Raw genomic sequence first — 20,804 nt, forward strand, 5'->3', positions numbered from 1 at the left:
CTCACTTAATAAAAAACACCATCAGTCGTGTGCGAGCAAGTGCTGGTGCTACTATTGAGAACACCACGTCGCTGACATCTTGGCTACGGGGTTACCGAGCAAAAATCGATAGGGCGGAGCCTGCGATACAACACACCAAAAACCCAGCCCACTTTGATTCGAGCACTATTCCCGAATTGCGCATACAGATGAAAACATAAAGCAACTAAACAACTGCGTCGTTTCTTCTAACTGAACTACCCTTATAATACATTTATATCAATTGTTTTAAGAGTTTCGGCGTTTTCTACATCGTTTTAAGATACAATTGTTCTACCCTCCACTGTTCAGTGGCTCAAGCTGAGTCATGGTGTTCGATTCAGCAATGGTGACCAAAAGAGCTGGCGCCGTCCGACTGAACTATGCATACTCGGTAGACTGCTTCTGCACCTTTCTTGACTACTACAAGAGCAAACATGTTGTACTCATGACTTTCAGCCTCTTGGTCTTCCTGCGAGCTTACATTTGGGCTTGCTAACACTCTGCTCCGACTCACTATAAACTTGGAGTAAGTTGTCTGCGTGCCAAGAAAGATCTGCATTTCTGTACAGCACTTCTAGTCCTGTTAACGACCCAGATTAAGATCGCCTCACTCGCCTTGTTTTAACATTTCCCAATTCTATGAAAGCAACTCGACTAGACAGACTTCATGTAAATGGTCATGGTGGATCTCGAGTACACGGACTACTCGTTATAGCATGCTAAAAATATAACTCGGATTCAACTACAACTAGAAACAAGAAACATCACGCCCCATGGGTTCATTGGGAGGTTGGAGCTAGTGCCTCCCACTCCTTGACACCGACACCTCCATACTGGCTAACACCCCCTGACGCTATCAGAGTTGCACGAAGCGCCGTCGTATCAATCTGATCAAAGCCGACTTCAGCCGGGTCGTCGGTCACATCTGTAGGATATGTACTAATTGCGATGACAGCAGACCAGGCGCCGCCAGAATTGAGATACTCGACACTCCAGCTCGAAGGTGGTGGCACGCCTATATCAGCACCTGCTGGCTGGTCCGCAAAAAATGCCATACGCGTACCGTTCAATGTCACGGTGGTATTCCAGCTGAGAACGAGCTGACTCGTCTGAGGAGACGCGGTTCCGTCATACGAGCACCAGTAATCTGGCGGCAGCGGGTTCCCTGGGATCTTGGCGTCATTGACGGATGCAACCCAGTACTGAACAGGAGTCGTGTTGATAGAACTTGCTACTGCTCTCGGCGCAATGTTGCGGTTCGGTGCAGCCTCGGGTTCTGGGCGATGAGTCTGGATTACTTTGTTGATACGTGGCGGCGATTGGCTGTCGTCGAAGGTCATCTCGTCAAAAGCGATGCTGCGGCGGAAATGGCCACCGCCATCAGCATCGGCAGTATGGTAGACAAGATAGTACGTATCATCAAGAATAAAGACACCAGGGTGGGATGTAGTGGAGGACACAATGCCCAGCACGACACCTTGGAAGGTCCAAGGTCCCAGGGGCGAGCTAGCCGTACCATACGCGATACAGGCGTGGTATGACGTAGGAGTACACGGCGATTCTGCCCCAGCATTGTTGGCCGCGTAAATCATGTAATAGGTGCTGCCTCGTTTCGTGAGCCATGGAGCTTCGAAATATCCAGTCAACGAGGTGACGGTGGTGGCCGAAGAGATAATAGTCACCATGTCGTCTTCGAGCTCGAACCCGCGGAGCTGACCGAAAGTACCCTCATAAAGGTATACTCTGCCATCATCATCTATGAACACGGTGGGATCGATATTTTGGATGTTATTCCCCGGCGAAGGTACCGACTGCGAGATGATAGGCCCGTCAGGGCGGGCATCAGCAAACGGGCCTAGAGGGCTATCCCCAACGGCAACGCCAATTGCAAATCTATCAGCGTTCGCCGAGTTGGCCTCCGTCACAGGAGCGTAGAAGTAGAATCTTCCGTCCGGTCCCTGAACGATCTGGCTTGCGTAAGCTGTTCCCTCAGCGGCCCAGGTGAACACCGATTTTGGACGTGCAATATCGGTATAGAGCTGCCAGTCACTACCAGCAGGGTCGGGGTTCGCACTGACGAACATTTGCCATTCATTCATAACAAAGTCGTTTACATCAATAGGAGCTTCATCGCGGCCTGAGAGGATATATAGTGTGTCGTTGACGACCAGGGGAGCGGGATCTGCCGAGTAGACCGATCCATCGGAGAGAATAGGGTTGCCTGTGGAGACGAATATCATTTGCGCAGCTGCCACAAGGCTTTGAGATAGTACTAGAGTATAAAGATGCATGGTAGCCAATTAGGAGAAAGTTGAAATAGGGAATGTAAGGTTGGTCAGACAATGACAATCAAGAACGATTTCTCGGAGTGTACGACTCATCAATCCAAACATATAATACTCTATGGACTCTAAATTAACAACCGTGCGGATCATACTATATCGCATACCCCGGAGGAACCCTCGGCTCGCTTAGAGATTCTCCGTGTCCCCGCTTCGCATCGTCTTTATAACAGGGGTAGTTAATTGAACCTTATATCAAGTACCACAATGATTTCTTGTGCATGGATGATATGGGCGGTACTCGATCGAATAGATCGATAGGATCGAGTTCGTGGAAAAGTCAGGTCCTCTTCATTAAGGTTGCAGTACGCTAATGCGCATATCTTTTGGTCGAATTTGACTTCATGGTATGACAGCATAACGCGGTTTTGCATCAGATCCGCGCCTATGAAAATCGCGGAGAATTCATGAATAGGGCTGATCTTACATCGGCGCCAGGGGCTTGTTATTGTGTCAGAATGGCCCTAGCTTGCAATGCACTCGTATTCAAACCACATTCCGTGGCTGAAAGAGGATGGCCCTCGCACACGACGTTTCACGGTAGTGCATCGGCTTGTCAAGAACAATTCATGGTCAAATTGAACAGATGAAGGAAAGAAGTGAAACACATGTTATTCAATGCTAGTATACACAAAACCCTACAAAAATGCAAAAATATATAACACTGGGTTGGGGATGTGACGGCTAGGGCTGAGAGTTGGTAGGAAAGCTCGCCCCTCTCAGTGGGGGCTAAGCTATGCGACGACGTGCCAGAGCGTGCTTCGCGATTAAGTCTTTCTGTTCTTTAGCCTTTGTATTTTTACAATATAAAGGGTAAACAGCAAGCTAAGTCTTTGTGCTCTAAGTAACAGTGACACGTGGGATATTGACCCGGCCATCGTGCTTTACATTCCAAGCGGTCTCCTGCTTTTCGACCATGTTTCTTGGCCCCCAATGGTGCGACCAGTCGCTGCAGCCAGGTTTACAATCCTCTGCGCCCAAGGATGGTAACATCTTTGATTGCGCTTGTTTATTTTGTGCACCAATATTAGGCGAAATTACATAGCAGCAGTTAATGTGTATTTTGGTAGTACCGGTACGCCTCTAGGTCAGCACAGTATAACTTCGGCGTGTAAGCGAGCCACAGCCAGGCTATGTGGTACGAATAGTGCGAGGGACACGGTATTTCGTACTGTAGGGCTTGTAGTTGTACACTTAGCCTCCTCACGAAACAATACAAAGAGATCGGTACACCCAAGGAAGTAGTAGTAATGGGTGCATCGCCTACATATCCCCGTTTCGTGGGAATGGTGTGCGGTTTTATCTAGACACCGGGATTCTTTCTTGATTTACACGTCTTTTTCCTTCTTTGCACTTGTTGTTCATCTCCCATTATCATCTTGTCTTTCCCTTTACAATGTCAACTACCTCTCACACCTTACATTCTCCCTTCACAACTCCGTTCATTGCCCCATCATCATGTACAGATAGCCTTGCTGACAACGGCATACGACCTGACGCGAGCGGCACCCGCCGCCCCGTTCTACAAGCAGTATACCCGCAAGAAAGCGCTTGTTTCGCACCTGGATGGACGACAGCAGTCAACTCGTATGCGAAAGGCGCAAACTTCTGGGGCGGCAACCCGATATGCCCATCCGGTCAGAGCGTCGCGCAGACATACTCTAGCGGCACAATAACGACGGCCATCTGCTGTTCAGACGGCTGGGGAAATGTCTTCTCCAACGGCAACGGGGTCTCCGGGACCGCATATGGCTTCTGGATGTGCGTGAAATCGTGGAGCATGCCGGCCACGACGACCGTCTCCGGATCCATCCTCTCCGGCGGGCTCGTCACGCCAGGTATTGCAGCCATAACGGGTCCTGGCCTCGTGGAATCGACGGCAGAGTACATTTTTGTATACTCGACAATAACCTCGACCTTGTCGTCGACGTTGACTTCTTCGTCTACATCTACATCAGGCTCTTTGCAGTCGTCCACCACGACCTCGGCTTCATCGACTGTCACCGTGCCCCCCAACCCTCCTCAGACTGGTCTTTCGGGTGGTGCAATCGCAGGCATATGTATTGGTGTTATCGCTCTCCTCCTATTACTTTTGGCAGGCTTCTGGCTCCGCCGGCGACGCGTAGCTACCAAAAGTTCAAAAGAGGTTACACACGATGGAATTTTCTATGAGAAGCCAGAATTGTCTGGTCAGTCAAGGGTGCTAGGAGAGCTGCCGGAGTATGGAGAGCCACAGCTGATACCAGAACTAAATGGAAACGACTCTCAATTGGCACGAGAGCATCCTAGAGCAAGAGATCAGAATTCGATCGTTGAATTAGACGCGGAGCAGAGGAGATGGTGAATAGTTTGATCAAAATGAGATAAGAGAAGAAGAAAAGGGGTGAGGACGTATAAGCCCGGAGCATCGCTGGGCGAGTTAGCAGCCAGGTCTGGCTTCGTTGGGCATTACCCACTCAGTATTTCTTCCAAAGCTTGAAAAGGGCTTCGTATATTTGCACATCCATATGCGCGGGACCACCATGGAATAGCGAATTCTTGGAACGAATCGATGAATCCCGGTGAACGAGTAGCCATTAACGTGCTTAGGCGATATGAGTCGGGACGCTGGTTACCGTCGCTCCAAGCTCCAGTGCAGCGCTGGATATCCCAATATCCAATTTGTTACTCTCGAGAGTTTTTCAAACTTGATACAATTGTCGTATTAATCGGTTCTAGTATGCACAGAAAATTTATCTTTCATACTTCACGTGCCATGACTCGGACAATAGCGAGACTAGTCTGTCACAAATAACTTCTTTTTACCACCGTCAGCGTGACGAGCGACGGCAGCAGAGATGCAGCAGTCTCTCGGTATCTAGACGATACACGTTTCCATCGAACCTTGACGCTGCCACCCGACGTCAATCAGTCGATGGAGTTCAAGGTAACGAATGCTGACTTCGGTCATCACAACGATGACTGAGTTATCCTGTTCTGTGACCCTCTTCAAGAAGGGTGAGAACAAACATCTCAAACAAGTTCTGTTTTCGCCCGGTTGATCTTGTTAAGTAATGTCGGAGCCGTTACCTGCTCGTAGTCCACTGTAGGATACACATGCCAAGAAGTACGGCGTGCGCATCATTAGCCCGGACCGTCCCGGTTTTGGCGAGACCACCGACGTTGGACCGTCTGGTAGGATCTGCGTCTAGCTCGAAATCAGAGAGGCTCTATTGCACCACCTCTCCATCAAATACATCTCCGTTGTCTGCTACAACGGTGGTTCCATATACGCTGCAAACGTGCTCCTCCACCTGCGGCATAAATTTCACCCAACCCATCCTTATGCGGCCATCTGTGCCCGGTGGGTGGGTTCACCCCTCCACTCTGGCGTCATGTTTGCCAGACGCGGTCGTTGGCAGCTATGATCGACTGGTCCACTTCTTCAACAACAATGTCGGCCCAGCTCTCAACTTCAGTAGCGACATCGCTGGAATCGTGCCGTCCCTTCGTCGAGGATCCGAATTCCGGGCGCCAACGCCAATGCTATTGCTCTCCAAGAGAGCCTGCGCAACGCGCTCCTTCGCCGAGTCATTGCAGCACGTTTATTTTAAAAGGATATATAAAAAGATTTGATATATTTTAAAAGGAAAGACTTTATATTTATATGATAAATCCGTTGTGTAAAGGAAGAATATAGGCTAATATATCATAATGAGATAATGCTAAAACACCTGTTAAAGATGAATGTATTTATAGATAACGATGGGACGATGAAGTTAAAGTATAGGGTAAAAGCGGCGATTCATCGAGTTCATCGAGCTGATACGGACTTTCTGGCTCGCCACGACGTAAGACGGGAAGGTAATTTTCTGTATTAGGCCTAGGCCCAGTGAGTGGTTATGACGGGTTTATTGTACTTGCAATCAAGCATCTGGCCGGAATCTCATTAAGTAGGACAGATTCGACTGATGGTAGCTTAAATGCAAGCGGTTTTAATAGGATCTTATTGCTTGTAAGGCTTCTAACTAACTGTATCGGTTCAAAATATGACATCATTAGGTTACATGCTCTAAACTCGAATTCGTCCTGCCTCTCAAGCCTTTTGCCAGGCTGATTCTAACACATCCATCAAAGTAACCGCTCTCTTGGCTATGTCTCTTGTTCCATCCATAAGATTCGTTTCGTTCGCTGCGTTACTGAAACCAACTTTCCACTGTGTCCATGTATCAAGTGACCAGTGTTGAGCTTCTTCTCCAAGAACTGTTTCCTCTGGTGGATATAAGCTGGACTGGAAAATTGATTGCCCAGCATATAACATCCACTGAGCTGCAGCAACTACATGACATTCCAGAGCTTGGTAGTCGGTTTTAGGTGTAGATATGAATGCATACTTCATAGCCCGAGTGCAAGACGCTGATAAGCGCCATCCTTGGGCATGCATGTTAGCATAGAAAGCGTTGACATTTATCCATCGGCTTGTATGTTCTGCATTGGACGTCTCAGCACGGTCTCCTGGCGAGAAGGCAGCTAGACAACAATATTAGCACTGGTGAGCTCAGATTAGGAGTCCCTGTTAGCATACGGTCGAGGCTGTCACGAATTGTCTCTCGAAAAGGATGTAAAACAATCGCAAAATTGTTTTTCTCGTTGTCACCCTTATGGAGGAAATTAGTGCTTTATCCAGAATAATCAGTGCTGTAATTAATTGTCTTACCAGTTGTGTGGATGCTGCAGTCTTGTTTGAGTATTGTAGGTAGTAAAGGAGACGTGCTAGCTTGAGCTGGAATGGGTGGTCATGGGGAATCTGTTCCGCTACCCTAACACACAGATCCCAAAACGTGGCCAGTTCTGCGGATGAATGGCTCGTAGATTTTCGCTCCGGTAATAGTTGAACGATCGAATAAGCTGTTCTCTCCAGGCTAAGGGGATCTTCTACTCGAAGATACTGGCGGAAGAGCTTCGTGACTTTCACTTCAAACAGGGGGTCCTGCGTCATGGCCTCTTTGACCACTTGTTCGCGCGACACGTCATCAACACCTTCGAAAAAGAAGCGGATAAGCTCCATTTCAATGTAAACAATTGATAGGATATTGAAATCGACGAAGTGATGCTAAATCTCAGTCAACACTGGCGTTAAAAAGTGGTTTGGCAAAGTGAAGTTTATGTATGTAACAGCCTATGCTTTCTGGGAGGCCTGCAAGTTTTATAATGGTAGTTACTGGCTAGCGCTAAGCCCTGATATTGGAGCCTTGCTATTCGCCCAGAACTTTACCTAGTGTGGCGCAATCGATGTGAAACCAACAGAGAGACCGAAGGTCAGACATGCTTACGCTTCTACAAACGCTTGCGCTGGTCTCGAAGGATATCAGGATGAGTAACAGTTGCACTCTAGACAGCCAATCCATTCAATTTGAGCGCTTGATAGAGCGTCTATGAAAACATGTTCCACTAAAGTTAGACTACTCGGAGCAATTATTCATTTCCCCGCCCACGAAACCACAATCATAAGCGCCATTCATATGAACGTACCGGCGTGCTGGTAATGGTTCGGCCAATAGTAGAGCGGTGCCAACTTTGGATCCCCGGTATCATACCTGGCTCACGCCTAGAAAAATAGTGCTTGAATATGTTGTTTTGGGCCCGCCCACGTATGCGACCTATCTCAAGTCGGAATCTCGACATTGTAAAGCACCAACAATCGAAATTATGGCGGCAAGTTACCACAAATAGGTTCATCGGGTATATCGGGTGTCCTCTGGTTGTATATGAGCCTTTGAAGTGTTCTGACACCGGAATATAACTTCCCTGTGTTCTCCCAAGACTAGAATAGAACTCGACTGACATCCAGTCTCAGTTTGAACATAAATTATCACTTCCTAACATACCACCTGCCATGCAGTGCCTAGTATTACTGAAGTGTGTTGGATAAATTCTTGAATCAAGTTCTTGTTGGAACCGTCGAGATGCCTAGAGGTACTTCAATCATCACAGATCAGCGGGTAAGTAACTCCCGACTATAAGCCTCTATTAAGGTAGCACTAACCTTATCCTTTAAAAGTATTATGCCGTAAACCGCACTGAGTTCTCTGGCAACGCGACTTCGAGGGTGGCTGTGGAAGATTGCGACCGCTTGCTTCAGAGTGCACCAACGCCCAAAGCTGATCTGAAACCACGAGGTAGACGACCACACCTTCACAAGGACGATGAAGGACATTATGCCCATGAGCTCATCCTTCTTGATCCCCGCACTCACCACGAAACAAGTCAAGTCGCCGTCGTGAGGGTAGAGGGATTGCCGAAGCTGGCTGCCTACCCTGATCGCAGCTTTGATTATGCTGGACAGAATCGAAAGGGCAGAGATGGGAAAGGTGACGCGGCATACGGCCGGATCATTACAGACAGCCATAGAACACAGATTGGAATGTCGTACCACCCATATGGTAACAAAGAAATTATGGTTCGTGCGGAAGCAAAGGGAGTCTTTATAGCAGACTACAGACGAGACTCTATTGGAAACGAGGCTATTCAGCAAAAGGTGTCCAGTACCGGCAACCGAAGCACTACCTGGCCTCGGCATTGAAAGCCTACTTGTCTGTTGTCTGCCGAGCGAACCCTGCTGGCGGGGATAAGGCAGCGTTAACAAGTATGGCTAGGCGTCAGGGGCATACTGGGTCGAGCATGACGTGGCTTTTGCTATTTCATAAATTCATTTGGTGTTTGCCAACCTGTGAAACATCGTGCCCCGTTAAATATTAAATCCATACGTTTCGTGTCTCTTAACTGCGCAAGGTGGAATGCGGAAGGATCAAGGGGCTGTAGGTGCCATGCAATCCTGAACCGATAAACGCCAACCACGAGATAAAACGTTACGCGATGGTGATATTCCCTTATGAGCCCGATTTGAAAATATCTGACGCGATCTATATATTCCAAGATGAACACTTGAGCAGCTTAAATGTAAGACCGAAATCGCTCGAAACTTCGCCAAGACTTTCAGCTTTTGCAAGATATGACGCTATTTCGGCTTTCAATCCTACCAGCCATGTTTTTGCTTCTCTCATTTGCAACCAGGATTTCTCGGTACGAACATAGATACTAACCTGTTAGACGGACCCCAAGACTTCTTGAAATGGACCAATCAGACACTAGCAGCACTTGCAATAGACTTGCAAAACTCAACTCAAGCTCTCGTATCCGTTAATTGTAGTTCCGGAAACCTAGGTATTACTTGGCTCACCTTCAGACTTATAGCCGGCTGTCTGCTTCTCACTCTGCCCATTTCGCTTATGATTGGCGCCAGGGTGCGCGCAACAGTCATATAGACTACGAAATCGGTAAAATATTAGTGATTCTTTTAACCTTTCTCGGGGTGCAGCTTTTGTTATGATTAGTAATAGTGGTTGAACAATGTCTACTCCCCTATATTATGCCTGTAATTGTGCTCTCATTCTCGCCGCACTCTGGAAAATATACCGTAGGTGGATGACCAAGCAGAGACTAAATTTCTGGACGTCATGTCTTGTCATGGTTGTAGCCTGGTTCACTGTCAATGAAACTGTCTTGCTAGTCGGGTCCATGGTTGTACCATGGATTTCCTTGGGTTGGGTTACTTCATACCGTGGTGGCGGTCACGTCGGCGGGGAAAAGCGCAGTCGTTGATGAACGAAATCTAGAGTCTAGACGTAGTCTCAATTCTTTTCCCCTCAACTCTATCATTCTCTTAAATCCTTGTGCTATGAGTTGTACTTAGCCTAGCATCCCAACGCACGCCACAAGCGAGCTACGTATTTTCGAACGCCTCGTATCACAAGGTGTAGATCATCTTAAGCGTAACGAAAAAATAAATCATTTCTAATTAACCGGTATTGTCTAAAGAAGAGATTTCAAAGAGAACATGCTTCCTGCCAGCCTCACACTGTTCATAATCTTCTTTATATCAACGTTCATCCAAAGTGGAAATGAGTGCACATGCAAGTTTGACTGCCAGCTAACTATCAACACGACACCCAAAATGCCTTTGCTATTACCCTTCTCGTCGTGATTTTCAGCTGGCACTGCCGCCTGTATTTGCCCGTATGATAACTAGTGATCAATGCACAAAATGATTCTTTAATCACTACGGCGCCGTGCAGTGCACTGCCTTCGAAACATATGTGTCTACTAAAGTTCCTCGTTCACCGTCGGAACCAGTCTTCGCATCAATATGTTAATCGGTAATAACCGTAGGCTGAATCCCAACGCGATACTAGTGAAACATGAGTACAATAATGTGTAATTTGCCATCAACTTCTCTGAATAAACGATACTCAACTGGGCCCTTCCATCCAGCCCATGGCCAAGAACTCTCGGCAGTTATATGATCATGTCACATCCTCATATGTGCCACAGCCTTTGCAAAGTTATTCGCCGTCTTTCATATTTTGGATGTAATCTATGAGGTCTGGCGTATTGTCACGGGCAGCTCTCATAGAAGTCACTTCGGCTTCAAGGGCGTTTTGTCGAATATGTAAGCTGTGAAGTCCGCGTTCGTTCCTAATTTAACCCTTTATATAGGCCTCGCCTTTAGCTTCTATTTTTCTCTTTATAGCGTATCTTATCTTACGATCTAGCTTCCTTTGTTTTAAGCCATTAAAAGCAGCACGCGGACCGCTTGTCAATAATAAACCACCATGATACCGCGCTTTTGATCGGCTATATAAATTTTGACCTTGCGAACCTTGGCAGCCTTTTGGTTTTGCTTGTGAACCGTGATTCGGCGAGCTTCTAAAGAGTTCTTTGAGGTGCCATTGGGGTTTTTATCGGACTGGATCACGGCGATTCGCGGTGCTTGAGTGGATTGTTGCTGGACGTCGCAGTAGTGAAGTTCGAATCAGTGGTGATCACGTCCGTATACTTCTGAAGTCTTGAGTCCGTTCCAGCTTTTGACAAGTCAAGTATACTGACATTGCAACTGCAAGTATCAGTTTCTACCTCTCTCATTAATGGTTAAGCGCAGAATAATGGCATCAACAATGAAACACTAGCTGTGAGTAGCCTCAGCAAGATTCTTTTAAGGAAATTTTGAAGAACCCCTTCCAAGGGGTGTCAGGCCAGAAGAGACATCCAATTCAGGACAAATCTTGCCAAATCGACATGATGAGCTCACGGATTCATTTGGCGTAAGTCATAACAAATTTGGAATTGGTGAACTGCTCAAACATCACAATATCCTTCCAAACAAGAAGCACGCTATCCACTACTGCAAATATCGAATCCAGCAACCTCGTAATCTTGCTCAAGTGATTGCCTCCCAGTATGAAATACCTTGAAAACCACTAAATGATCATCGCACGGGCCAAAACTAGGATCCTTGCAGCTAGCTGCTGTGTCCTGTCTTATACACCCCCCAGGTCACGGTCGGAGTGGCAATCTAGTTATACTTGGATTTTAGCGGACGCGTCTCGATATGCAGAGTCGACTTGCCACAATAAAGCCACAGCACTTCACGGGGTGGTGAACGCAATCTTCAGTGTGTCCAGTCGCATGATTCGTTGAAATCGCGGCGGTCAACCAACATCATGTCGGACTCACTAACGAGACGTTCAACTCGCTTGGTCAAAATGACCTGTTCTCTTACCTCAATCTTCTCTTATGGACGCTTTGCGTGTTGCTGCTAAATGCGTCAGTTGCTGAAGTGGCTGTGTACAGTGTTATGGGGGTCATGAGTTGTTAAATTGGTACATCGCGACTAGTACTCGTTTTTGGCGTTGTCATGCAGCAAAAGCCCTCATCTTTCATTCGGTTCACGGTGGCCTACTGACATCTATCTAAGCTCGAATCTAAGGTGCTTTTTGCAATATGGCCGGTTAGCCGTGTTCCGACACAGTGGAATGCCGCGCGTAAAAATAATAAAATAAAAAATAAAAAGAGGGCGGCCTAAAGTATTTACAACGACTGCTAGGGATGCGAGAAGATGGCTTCCCTCCAACCAATTCTATGTTTGGATTATTCGATATTGAGGTCGACGAAAGCCGCCAGCAGTTGTATTTGTTTGATAGGGAGCCCAGAATCAACCAAGTTGGGTTTGTGACTCTAGATACCAGAGAACTTCTGCGAGCTTCGGCTAAACTAGGAACTCGAATATCAATTATTTCAGGTCGTATGAAGGAACTCGAAAATTCAAAATTCCACCTTGGTTCCAACGGTGGTTCACCAAAAAGAGGTATTTCCTTTAATCACCAGAAATCTAAGTATCACTGACAAACGGACTGATGACAACGTAGAGCATCCCTTACAACACGTAAGTCTTAGTCATACACTCTTTATGCTATACTTTGTCTGGCCATGAAAAACGGAATGACTTATCAGGTTTAGCTTAATCACATCGAGTAGGGGAATTGACAAAGCTCAGGCAGGCTACTTCGCTACTTATTGACAGAGAACCCCCGGCTATGCTTGGTGTAGGGTTGCTGGAGGCTGCTCGCGAAGTTACCTTCGGTCTAGAAGCACCCTACGACATCCCGAGTCTTAAATTTACCGCGTAGATCTTGAACCCTAGGTCTAAGGGATAAAGGAATATGGATGTGTGTAATTTCCCATGCGGGCGTCCTGCCATTCGGGCCTCCTTAGGCAATATCCCCAGTACGCCGCAAGGGCCGTATTACTTTTTAATTGGAATAGAATTCTTTAAACGTTAAATATAAATAATTATTAATATTATGCAGTCAGGAAATTGCCCAGCTGCGTTAATTGGCCACAACCACTGCCCTTTGGACGAAAAGTTCTTCGACCGCAACCTTGACCAGGAATCTTGCCACACTGATAACACTCACACCGTCGGTCATGCGCATTCCCACGCCATCACTACCCATCGTTTTCACGTCTGTCTTCGTGTGGGTCGGCTTCTGCTTCTGTTCGTCGAATTGCAGCCTTACAGCCCTCACGAGAGTCCAATCCATCTTCGTCAGCCGAATCTCCTTATCTACGAGGCCATGATCCTCGAGCGCATACCGGATATTGGTCCAACCCATGAATGCCTTGCTCAACCACGGCAGGTTACCCCATGAATCCCCGACACCAGCTGTGGACAGCACTACCACGCGATAAATATTGGCATGCTCCAGAACCTCGCAAACTTTGGCGCACGAGTCGGCCAGGAAGCGAGGAGGTGAGACCTGCGCCGCCCATGGGCTATCGGACTCGCGGACTGTGTTCAATGTGATGATCGCTGCGGAGGGTGATAGAGGGGTTGCCGCGGAGAGAGCGCTGCGTATGTCGGATTTCGATTGTGGCGAGCCAGTGACAACAGTGAGCCCAGGACGAGGGGTGAGACTGCTAGAAGTACGCACAAGGGCTACCGCTGTATGACCCTGAGAGAGTATTTCAGATACGACGTGCTGGCCAGTTCGCCCAGTGGCGCCAAGGAGGAGAAAATGCATAACTTTTGACAATAAGACGTGCTGTTGAGTACTTGTCTGCTTGCGCTTATGGTGAGACGAAAAGGCTTCGTTTACCGAAGGGCGACGGGGGTCGCGGATTTATTTATAAAGTTGACCACCGTGATCGATGAGGGGCGTCGGTTCAGATACAAATCGGCCGCTGATTGGTCTGTTCAGCTGCTGATTGGCTTGTTCGGTCTGTATACTGCAATTGGAATGCGCTTATAATCTTATGCATATAAGGCGATCGACTTATTGTTCTTCTCTTTTCACCTCGAATTGTGCTTAGTCACGTTCGATAGTGCATCCAGCCTTCTCTCGCTCGACTAGCTATTTATAAAGTGCATAAATTGCATTAATTATAAACGGTTGAATTAATAACTTATACACACTAATATAAAGCACTTTTCAAAAGTGTTTTATTTCTAATCTATATTTTATTACAAACAAAAAGATTTTCTACATTATTGCGCGCCTTGTAATATACCTTGGTTAAGGTACGGGTGCTAGAAACGTCCCTGCACCTTAAACTTTCAAGGGAGGTAGCTCTCCGTCGAATTTGCAAATCAACTGCGTGGCTAAGAAAGATCACGCCTCTTTGCCCTGAATATCAGCGCATATTAGATCGTTCTCCTCGATCACTACTAGTCCCACTGCACATTCTATAAGCCATGACTCTTTCACCCAGGCTGTTAGCTACGCCCTGTAATCGATCGTTCTCGGTCTGCAGCTCGGCATAAAGATCTGGTGAGGAGTCTAGAGCACCCAAGAGAACGATTTTTAGTATCAAATGGAAGAAGCGCATGAAAGACACTGAAAGAGGCTCGAGGCGAGAAGATTTTATCTCTGTCTGGACGCGCTCGAGATCAATGAGCCACGATTTTAAAGAGTCCAGCAGAGCGGCTTTGTCGGATAGTAGTCGAAGAGCGTTTCCTACTGATTCGACTCGCGACACTTTTCCGAGGAATTCAAGCGTTGATTTAGCGATCCTTGTAAGCTCTGTCCGCATGTTGGGAGCAATTGTGTGAAAATGGCGAGATTCCGCAGGCGGTTGATGATGCGAGATCAAAACCCCGGACAAAGTCGTACCGCCCATGTCGGCTGTTGCTGGAGGATCCGCGAACTTACATGGTGCAGCAAACAGCTTGATGATGAAAACATCCAGGAAGGGTAGAGTTTCATGGTTTGCTGGCGCCAGTTTATCTTCGGCAACAAAATCTGGCCTTGCCCGGTACTCTTGCATGATCCTGAGTCCTCGAATGATATGCTGGGCCATGGCAGAGTAATTCCCTCGCACTTGCTCAATACTGATGAAGATCTGACAGCAAAGTAATGTTGACTTCAATCCGTTGGCGCCCGGGGATGAGAGGTTAGACGCAAGACCCCCCAAAGCCGTACAGTATTGTTGGAGTCCATAGTTATAGTTCGGGGTCTGCTGCACGACAGATGCTGAACCGTCTCTGGACGTCTCCAGATCTTCCCGAAGAGCTCTGAGAGACATGACATCGAACTTCTCAGTCGTTGCTTCTCGACCAAAACCATGTTCGACGTGAAGCTGGGCTGTGACGAAGAAGCCAGGCAAGTCCTCCAAGCCAGCTTGATTGATCCGCCTATACGACACGCAGTCCCGGGGGCCGATCTTAGTTAAGGTGGGCCCGATGGGTTGTAGATCAATGTGTGACTTATTGCCGCCAGCATGAGCGTTGTAGATGCTTTGTATGGTAAAAGTTCTGAATGGGGACGCGTAGCCGTCGCAAGTACGACCCGTGCTGACACATTTTTTGCAAACCGGTTTAATCTCGTCGCATTTGACCTTCCTAATTCTATTGCTAATTGAGCACAATTCTTGCAGAGCTGACCTCTCGTCCGATTTCACGATCTTACGGGTACAGATTGGAGATGGAATATATGCGTTAGAACTAACCTGCAGGTTGCACAACCGGTCTTCACCTTGGTTCTACCTTGGATGTTCCGTTTGCGGGCGACAACGCTTCTGGCCATTGTCTGGCAGGAGGTGGGACATTCCCCGTTATTGCGCAACATTTCACGGACGAGAGGAAGAGTCGTAGCAAGCAAGAGGTCCGAGCAGCCGAATCAAATAATGCAGATTTTTCTATCACCGGGACCATGGGGAAGGCGAGTCGGGGTTATTCCGTGTCAAACGAGCCCGAACTGACCAGATCCAGCAAATCTCGTGTCAGACAAGTGTGGTGTTGTTATTACGCCCGAGGAGCAGACACTGGCGCTAGCTCGATTGGGCAGCAAAAGCGAACCCACCAATTGTACGTGCTGTTGGAAGGGCTTCGGCCTTCTACTAGCACGCGATGAGGTATAGCTGCCTCCCTAGCGTCCCGAGCCCCAATTGGCTCGATAGGTTTATATATACTGGGTGGCTGGCCCGATCTCTCTCGAAATGAGCATTTGCACAATGTCCAGGCTCGCAAACAGCCCTAGATTCGTGTCGGTACTGCTGCACAGCTCGAAAATGCCAGCTTTTACGCTGTATGGCTCTCGCGGTTCGACCAACACCGATCGTGTCCGCCTGACTCTTGCAGAAGGTGGCTTCACGGATTACGAACTCGTGCTCCTCAACCTTCAAAAAGGAGACCAAAAGGTGAGTGGCTCATTTTTCTCGCAGACGATGCCCTGCTTGCAGCGTCCGATTCTCGTGGGAGCTGACACCGCTACGCCTAGTCCAGGGAAAATATGGAACGTCACCCTTGGGGTAAAGTACCTGTAGTGACTTTCCCCGAGGGATTCACCCTCTACGAGAGTCGCGCAATCTGCAAATACCTCGCCAAGAAGTACTCCTTCCCACTTCTACCCCCCGACTCCGATGTCGAAGCTACGGCACTATTCGACCAGGCGCAGACTGTAGAAATGCTCTACTTCGCAGAGTCTGCAGGTAAAATCGCATTCGAGAAATTCGCAAAGAAATTCATGGGGCTACCTCCCGATGACGCCGTGGTCTCAGATGCACTGCGGTCGGTCGAGATGTTTTTCGACGTTGCAGAACGTCTCTTACACTGTAAAGACTACATGGGAGGAAATGACTTCACTCTCGCGGATATTTACTACATTCCGCTAATCCAAAGGCTTTTCGCGTGCGGGTACGGGCATATCATCATCAGTCGCAAAGCTGTAAGTGCTTGGTGGGATCGCTGCACAAATCGACCAGCTATACAGAGCATGTTAGCTGCTGACAGGGAGGCTGCGTCTGCTGCTAGTACACGGGATGAAAAGCTAGTGTAATAATTGATCTACTAAACATATCTTCTCAAAACATAAACCAGGCCTTTGTGATGGGACCGCGCCTCCAGGGGTTTATTATCCAATTAGATATCGTAGAAAGGCAAAGTCCCTCCGGCGGTACTTATAAATACATAGGTATTCAAAAGGCCAGTCCTATATGGTGAAAGTATTGAAATCTGTAGAATTTATCCAAATTGCCAATTATACTAATCACCTATTCTGAACAAACGTAAAACTACTCAGAGATTATCATGCCAAAAAGTTGTAGGGTTGTATTTTATGTACCGACAGGATTGATGATAAATTCTAGTCGTGATGTGTCCCTCAAAATCTCCTGCAGTTCCACAACAAAAGGCCCAGTATTGGGCTTTGAGGAAATACATGAGGCAGTATTCTAATTCTAACGCCAACTCATGTCTCATCATGCTATCGATATCTCCATGGAGACCTTTCATAAGAGACTACTCAATTTGATTCTCACTTGTATGATATATGCTTTACAGCTTTTTCCAGGAATTACACATCTCCTCATCAACCAATGTCCAACATGCGTCGCCAAAAGACTCATCAATAAAGTGACTAGAGCAAGTGAACAGGTGTGCAGGATTGTCGGATATCGGATATCGGAAATCGGCCATGGCCTTGGCTTAGTAAGCTCATATGCGACCATGAATTCGAACGATTATGGAATCGAAACAGTGTATTTCACGGTGCCTATCGAGGAGTCAACAGTGTATGGAGTACAGATTTGGTACCATTAAACGTGTTGTTGGAACATATCTCGGACACTGGTCTTTCATTCGACGCTAGCCGCTTCACAATTGTCAAATTTCAAAATCTAGCACCCAGAAAAACAACAACGAGAGCTACCAAAAAGAGTTCCAGCTTTATTCCACTCAGTTCCATCCTTCATGTGATCTCGATTAGATCACGTCAAAAGATGGGATATCTAGCCATGTCTCATGTACCGCTTATGAGTCAACAAACAAATTAATACCGTGGGATGGGTGTGAACAGGGCTGTTAAGATATAGAGGGGTGATAAAAATGTGGTTACCTCAACCGTAAGTCGCATCGTACGTTTGAGAGGGCATGTAGCCTCCGAAAGCATTTTCTCAACGCACATCAAACTATTTTACTGTCCTCGACCTGGATATGCGAAAAATGGGTCTCCTTCATTCGCACTTTGGAAAGAATTCATGCACCATACTCATTATATGGTAGATGGTTGAAGGATCCAAGCCGCTTTTGATCCTCTGATCTAGTCTTATCTCACTTACGCTCCTTTCCAACCGACTCGCTCAACATCGACAACCATCCCTTCCCCCTTTTTCCTCATTGAAGGCACGTTTGGGCGGATATGCAAAAGAAGAAAAACTTTTGGGCACCGGGGGCTCATCTTATTCATCACAATCTTGTCTCTAATGCCTCAGGCAATTCTTCCAGCGCCTAGAGGCGTCCAAATTCCGGCATCTATGTCCTGTTTTAGACGACTCTTGAGTTTCTCGGACGGCATGGGATTTCCGGCCCGCTTCTTAGCCCAGGCCTCCTCCTCTGGCGTGTCTTGTCTCCCGAAGTAGGCGTTTCTATAGGGATAACGCCCAAACTTGTTTAAGATGGGTGTATGGATGTCCATGAGCTTGCACATCCAATATGCGTACATCTGGACTGTTGCCCCAGTTCCAGGTGGTCCTTCATTGAGCATCAAGGATACACCATAAATGTCAGACATAATGGCATCTCGCTTTGCACGGTAGGGGTCAGTAGTCCCAGTCTCTTTTTCGACCACATTGCGAGTCTCTTCGGTGAATATCAGCGCGCGTTCGTGGTCTGCGGCCTCGTCCGAGTGGACAAACGGGCAAATATACCAAGTTCGGGCAAGGACCCAGAAGTCGAGCGTAGCAAATGTCTTCCAGCGACTCCATGACCACGGCTTCTGCTCATCGGGAAGCGCGTCCAAGTTATACGCATATTTTAGACTAATCGCATCGAAATATGCGCTTCTCCAACGACCGTCGATGTCTCTTAGTAGGGACCTGGTCATCTGGTCGAGCAGTAGCTGCAATCCTAGCGCCTGGCGTGGAAAACCGTCATCGGCGATGGGCGGGAGGAATTGCAATAGATTGGGTATAGATTCCAGCCCGAGCTTACTGAGAGCTTCGAGAACTGGCCAGACGCTCTCAACCACATTGCTTGGGATCGGTGTTTTGCCTTTAAACTGCTTCTGGCCAACGTCTTCAAAGTCAAGCGGCTCTGTCATGGAGAAAGGGAGCTTGGCAACGACCAGCGTCTCAAACAGTTCAGGTGTCAGAAGAGTGCTCATTTCATCGGCCATTTCGACGCGTCTTCTAACAATGTGAAAAGAGGATACAAAAACCACAGAAAACGCTGATTTGAGTGAAGGAAAGATGAGTGCCGTAAACCGCATATCAACGATGGTATGTCGCACGCGGCGTAGCGGAGAGCGGGGAACTGACAGGGTTATGTCAGTTAACACGGACTTATGGCCTATAGGTAGTCAAAAAGGAGGCCCTCTGGCCATATAACCACGTAGGAGGGCCAGGTGGGGCAACTGTGTCGCTTAACCTCGACCCTATCTCATCAAAAAGTGCCGCGAACTTGTGCTCCTTTTCCGGCGTCCAATTTTCCGTGATCAACCTACTTGCTTTGCTCCTAGTCGAAAGCGGTGACGCCTCAAAAATACGAAGCTGTTCCGCAGGCTGAGTCGGGTCTGCATCCCAGCCGTTGCCACCGAAGCTAAGCTATTCTTGAAACGGCAGGCTACCCGGGCGCGCTGGGCGGTCAGGTTCTGGATTAGGATCACTGCGCTGTTTACGCTGATATCTGCTTGGCTGGGCTCGTAGTTGTATATTGTAAGGTGCCACAGCTCGTTTGCATCTTCAAGAACTAATTCGTGGCGGCAGACCACTTAGTCAGGATTGAGGAGTGCCTGTTTCAGTGAAACCCATGCTTCCTGGAAGATGGTACTGAATGCTTGCCGGACCGTGCCGATGGGAAGCCGCGGGCATAATACGTCGATGACCCGAGCGAAGAAATTGATAATGCACGGGACCGTCTACACCAAGTTGAGTGAAGCACCTAAATCATAAAACTCACCTATGCTGATGACTGTTTGGACTTTCAGGCCGCTTCTTTCTTCTCCCCGAAAAACAGGCAATGGACACATGGGGGCCTGGATACGAGCAGTTTTATGCCCCAGGGGCAGGAGGATATGCCACCGAGTAAGCCAGACGATAGACTCTCTTCCCCTTATAATATAGCATACCTAGATACCTGATATTCTAACCCTGCGGCCGTCTAAATGAGACCAGGCTCAAGGTCACACAAGCACTCCACTGTTTAGATCACCTCAGAGAAGCATTTTACCCTGATTACTACCCGCTTAACAGTGCTATTCACGGTATGATACACCAAAATCACTGCCTCGATCACTTACTGTAGATGGTGTTACGCAACGACTATATGACTCCGATCCCACCATGTTTTAAAAGACTCTTAATAAGAATTGTGTTAACTCGGGCCGACCTTATAGTTATCGCAGATGGTCTAGTATCCGGGATTGCTGCGGGAGCATTATAACGGGAGCTTAGTTGTACCGCCCGCGAAAAGAAAAGGAAAAAGACCTTGGTTTAGTATGACGGGAGCTTTTTGATGTCCCCAGCCATGATACTACCCCTCGGTACGCCCGAATGATCTGGGCATTGCGGCGTAACCCCGACGACGCCGATGCCGCCTGAGACCTCTGTGATGTCGGGTGGCTTCCATCATGA

General features: G+C 47.7%; 9 protein-coding genes across 9 annotated transcripts; 4 read left to right on the forward strand and 5 right to left on the reverse strand.

The window, feature by feature from the left end:
- Positions 1–205: 205 nt before the first annotated feature.
- BKA67DRAFT_589165 (glycosyl hydrolase) lies at positions 206–2,387 on the reverse strand. The gene is made up of 2 exons (XM_046104426.1): positions 977–2,387; positions 206–547 (listed from the first exon to the last, which is right to left on the reverse strand). The coding sequence occupies exons 1-2, from the start codon at positions 2,310–2,312 to the stop codon at positions 474–476; spliced, it is 1,410 nt and encodes a 469-aa protein (XP_045950956.1). The 5' UTR covers positions 2,313–2,387; the 3' UTR covers positions 206–473.
- A 1,181-nt stretch (positions 2,388–3,568) lies between these two features.
- BKA67DRAFT_589166 (uncharacterized protein) lies at positions 3,569–5,085 on the forward strand. The gene has a single exon (XM_046104427.1). It carries the CDS (start codon positions 3,760–3,762, stop codon positions 4,705–4,707), a length of 948 nt encoding a protein of 315 aa, XP_045950957.1. The 5' UTR covers positions 3,569–3,759; the 3' UTR covers positions 4,708–5,085.
- A 1,258-nt stretch (positions 5,086–6,343) lies between these two features.
- BKA67DRAFT_589167 (uncharacterized protein) lies at positions 6,344–7,496 on the reverse strand. The gene is made up of 3 exons (XM_046104428.1): positions 7,060–7,496; positions 6,928–7,000; positions 6,344–6,872 (listed from the first exon to the last, which is right to left on the reverse strand). Exons 1-3 carry the CDS (start codon positions 7,408–7,410, stop codon positions 6,439–6,441), a joined length of 858 nt encoding a protein of 285 aa, XP_045950958.1. The 5' UTR covers positions 7,411–7,496; the 3' UTR covers positions 6,344–6,438.
- A 431-nt stretch (positions 7,497–7,927) lies between these two features.
- On the forward strand, positions 7,928–8,925 carry BKA67DRAFT_671885 (uncharacterized protein; the record flags this gene model as incomplete). Its single annotated transcript, XM_046108703.1, has 2 exons — positions 7,928–8,344; positions 8,404–8,925. Exons 1-2 carry the CDS (start codon positions 8,309–8,311, stop codon positions 8,923–8,925), a joined length of 558 nt encoding a protein of 185 aa, XP_045950959.1. The 5' UTR covers positions 7,928–8,308.
- Positions 8,926–13,069: 4,144 nt separating this feature from the next.
- Positions 13,070–13,762, reverse strand: BKA67DRAFT_633605 (NAD-dependent epimerase/dehydratase; the record flags this gene model as incomplete). Its single annotated transcript, XM_046105624.1, has 1 exon — positions 13,070–13,762. The coding sequence occupies one exon, from the start codon at positions 13,760–13,762 to the stop codon at positions 13,070–13,072; it is 693 nt and encodes a 230-aa protein (XP_045950960.1).
- A 447-nt stretch (positions 13,763–14,209) lies between these two features.
- Positions 14,210–15,928, reverse strand: BKA67DRAFT_589172 (uncharacterized protein). Its single transcript, XM_046104429.1, has 2 exons — positions 15,687–15,928; positions 14,210–15,585 (listed from the first exon to the last, which is right to left on the reverse strand). The coding sequence occupies exons 1-2, from the start codon at positions 15,803–15,805 to the stop codon at positions 14,373–14,375; spliced, it is 1,332 nt and encodes a 443-aa protein (XP_045950961.1). The 5' UTR covers positions 15,806–15,928; the 3' UTR covers positions 14,210–14,372.
- A 271-nt stretch (positions 15,929–16,199) lies between these two features.
- On the forward strand, positions 16,200–17,131 carry BKA67DRAFT_633609 (putative glutathione-S-transferase theta, GST). Its single transcript, XM_046105625.1, has 2 exons — positions 16,200–16,376; positions 16,457–17,131. Exons 1-2 carry the CDS (start codon positions 16,248–16,250, stop codon positions 17,012–17,014), a joined length of 687 nt encoding a protein of 228 aa, XP_045950962.1. The 5' UTR covers positions 16,200–16,247; the 3' UTR covers positions 17,015–17,131.
- Positions 17,132–18,442: 1,311 nt separating this feature from the next.
- On the reverse strand, positions 18,443–19,348 carry BKA67DRAFT_665634 (uncharacterized protein; the record flags this gene model as incomplete). The annotated part of the gene is made up of 1 exon (XM_046108577.1): positions 18,443–19,348. The coding sequence occupies one exon, from the start codon at positions 19,346–19,348 to the stop codon at positions 18,443–18,445; it is 906 nt and encodes a 301-aa protein (XP_045950963.1).
- An 809-nt stretch (positions 19,349–20,157) lies between these two features.
- Positions 20,158–20,475, forward strand: BKA67DRAFT_528918 (uncharacterized protein; the record flags this gene model as incomplete). The annotated part of the gene is made up of 2 exons (XM_046098991.1): positions 20,158–20,255; positions 20,346–20,475. Coding segments are annotated over 2 exons (228 nt in total), but the record flags the coding sequence as incomplete, so codon positions are not given.
- Between the last annotated feature and the right edge of the window lie 329 nt (positions 20,476–20,804).

Source organism: Truncatella angustata (assembly GCF_020726525.1).
Source record: "Truncatella angustata strain MPI-SDFR-AT-0073 chromosome Unknown BKA67scaffold_15, whole genome shotgun sequence".
NCBI classification, from domain to species: Eukaryota; Fungi; Ascomycota; class Sordariomycetes; order Amphisphaeriales; family Sporocadaceae; genus Truncatella; species Truncatella angustata.

Bases quoted from the DNA above. Each gene is read 5' to 3' on its own strand.
- BKA67DRAFT_589172 (XM_046104429.1), bottom strand. From the start codon at position 15,805: ATGTTGCGCAATAACGGGGAATGTCCCACCTCCTGCCAGACAATGGCC. The intron at 15,586-15,686 runs GTTAGTTCTAAC...AATTAGCAATAG, and splicing joins ACCGGTTGTGCAACCTGCAG to AATTAGGAAGGTCAAATGCG.
- BKA67DRAFT_589165 (XM_046104426.1), bottom strand. From the start codon at position 2,312: ATGCATCTTTATACTCTAGTACTATCTCAAAGCCTTGTGGCAGCTGCG. The intron at 548-976 runs CTGTCATCGCAA...CAGACAACTTAC, and splicing joins TTCTGGCGGCGCCTGGTCTG to TCCAAGTTTATAGTGAGTCG.
- BKA67DRAFT_633609 (XM_046105625.1), top strand. From the start codon at position 16,248: ATGCCAGCTTTTACGCTGTATGGCTCTCGCGGTTCGACCAACACCGAT. The intron at 16,377-16,456 runs GTGAGTGGCTCA...CGCTACGCCTAG, and splicing joins TTCAAAAAGGAGACCAAAAG to TCCAGGGAAAATATGGAACG.
- BKA67DRAFT_589167 (XM_046104428.1), bottom strand. From the start codon at position 7,410: ATGGAGCTTATCCGCTTCTTTTTCGAAGGTGTTGATGACGTGTCGCGC. The intron at 7,001-7,059 runs GTAAGACAATTA...TTCCTCCATAAG, and splicing joins CTGCAGCATCCACACAACTG to GGTGACAACGAGAAAAACAA. The intron at 6,873-6,927 runs GTATGCTAACAG...ATTGTTGTCTAG, and splicing joins AATTCGTGACAGCCTCGACC to CTGCCTTCTCGCCAGGAGAC.
- BKA67DRAFT_589166 (XM_046104427.1), top strand. From the start codon at position 3,760: ATGTCAACTACCTCTCACACCTTACATTCTCCCTTCACAACTCCGTTC.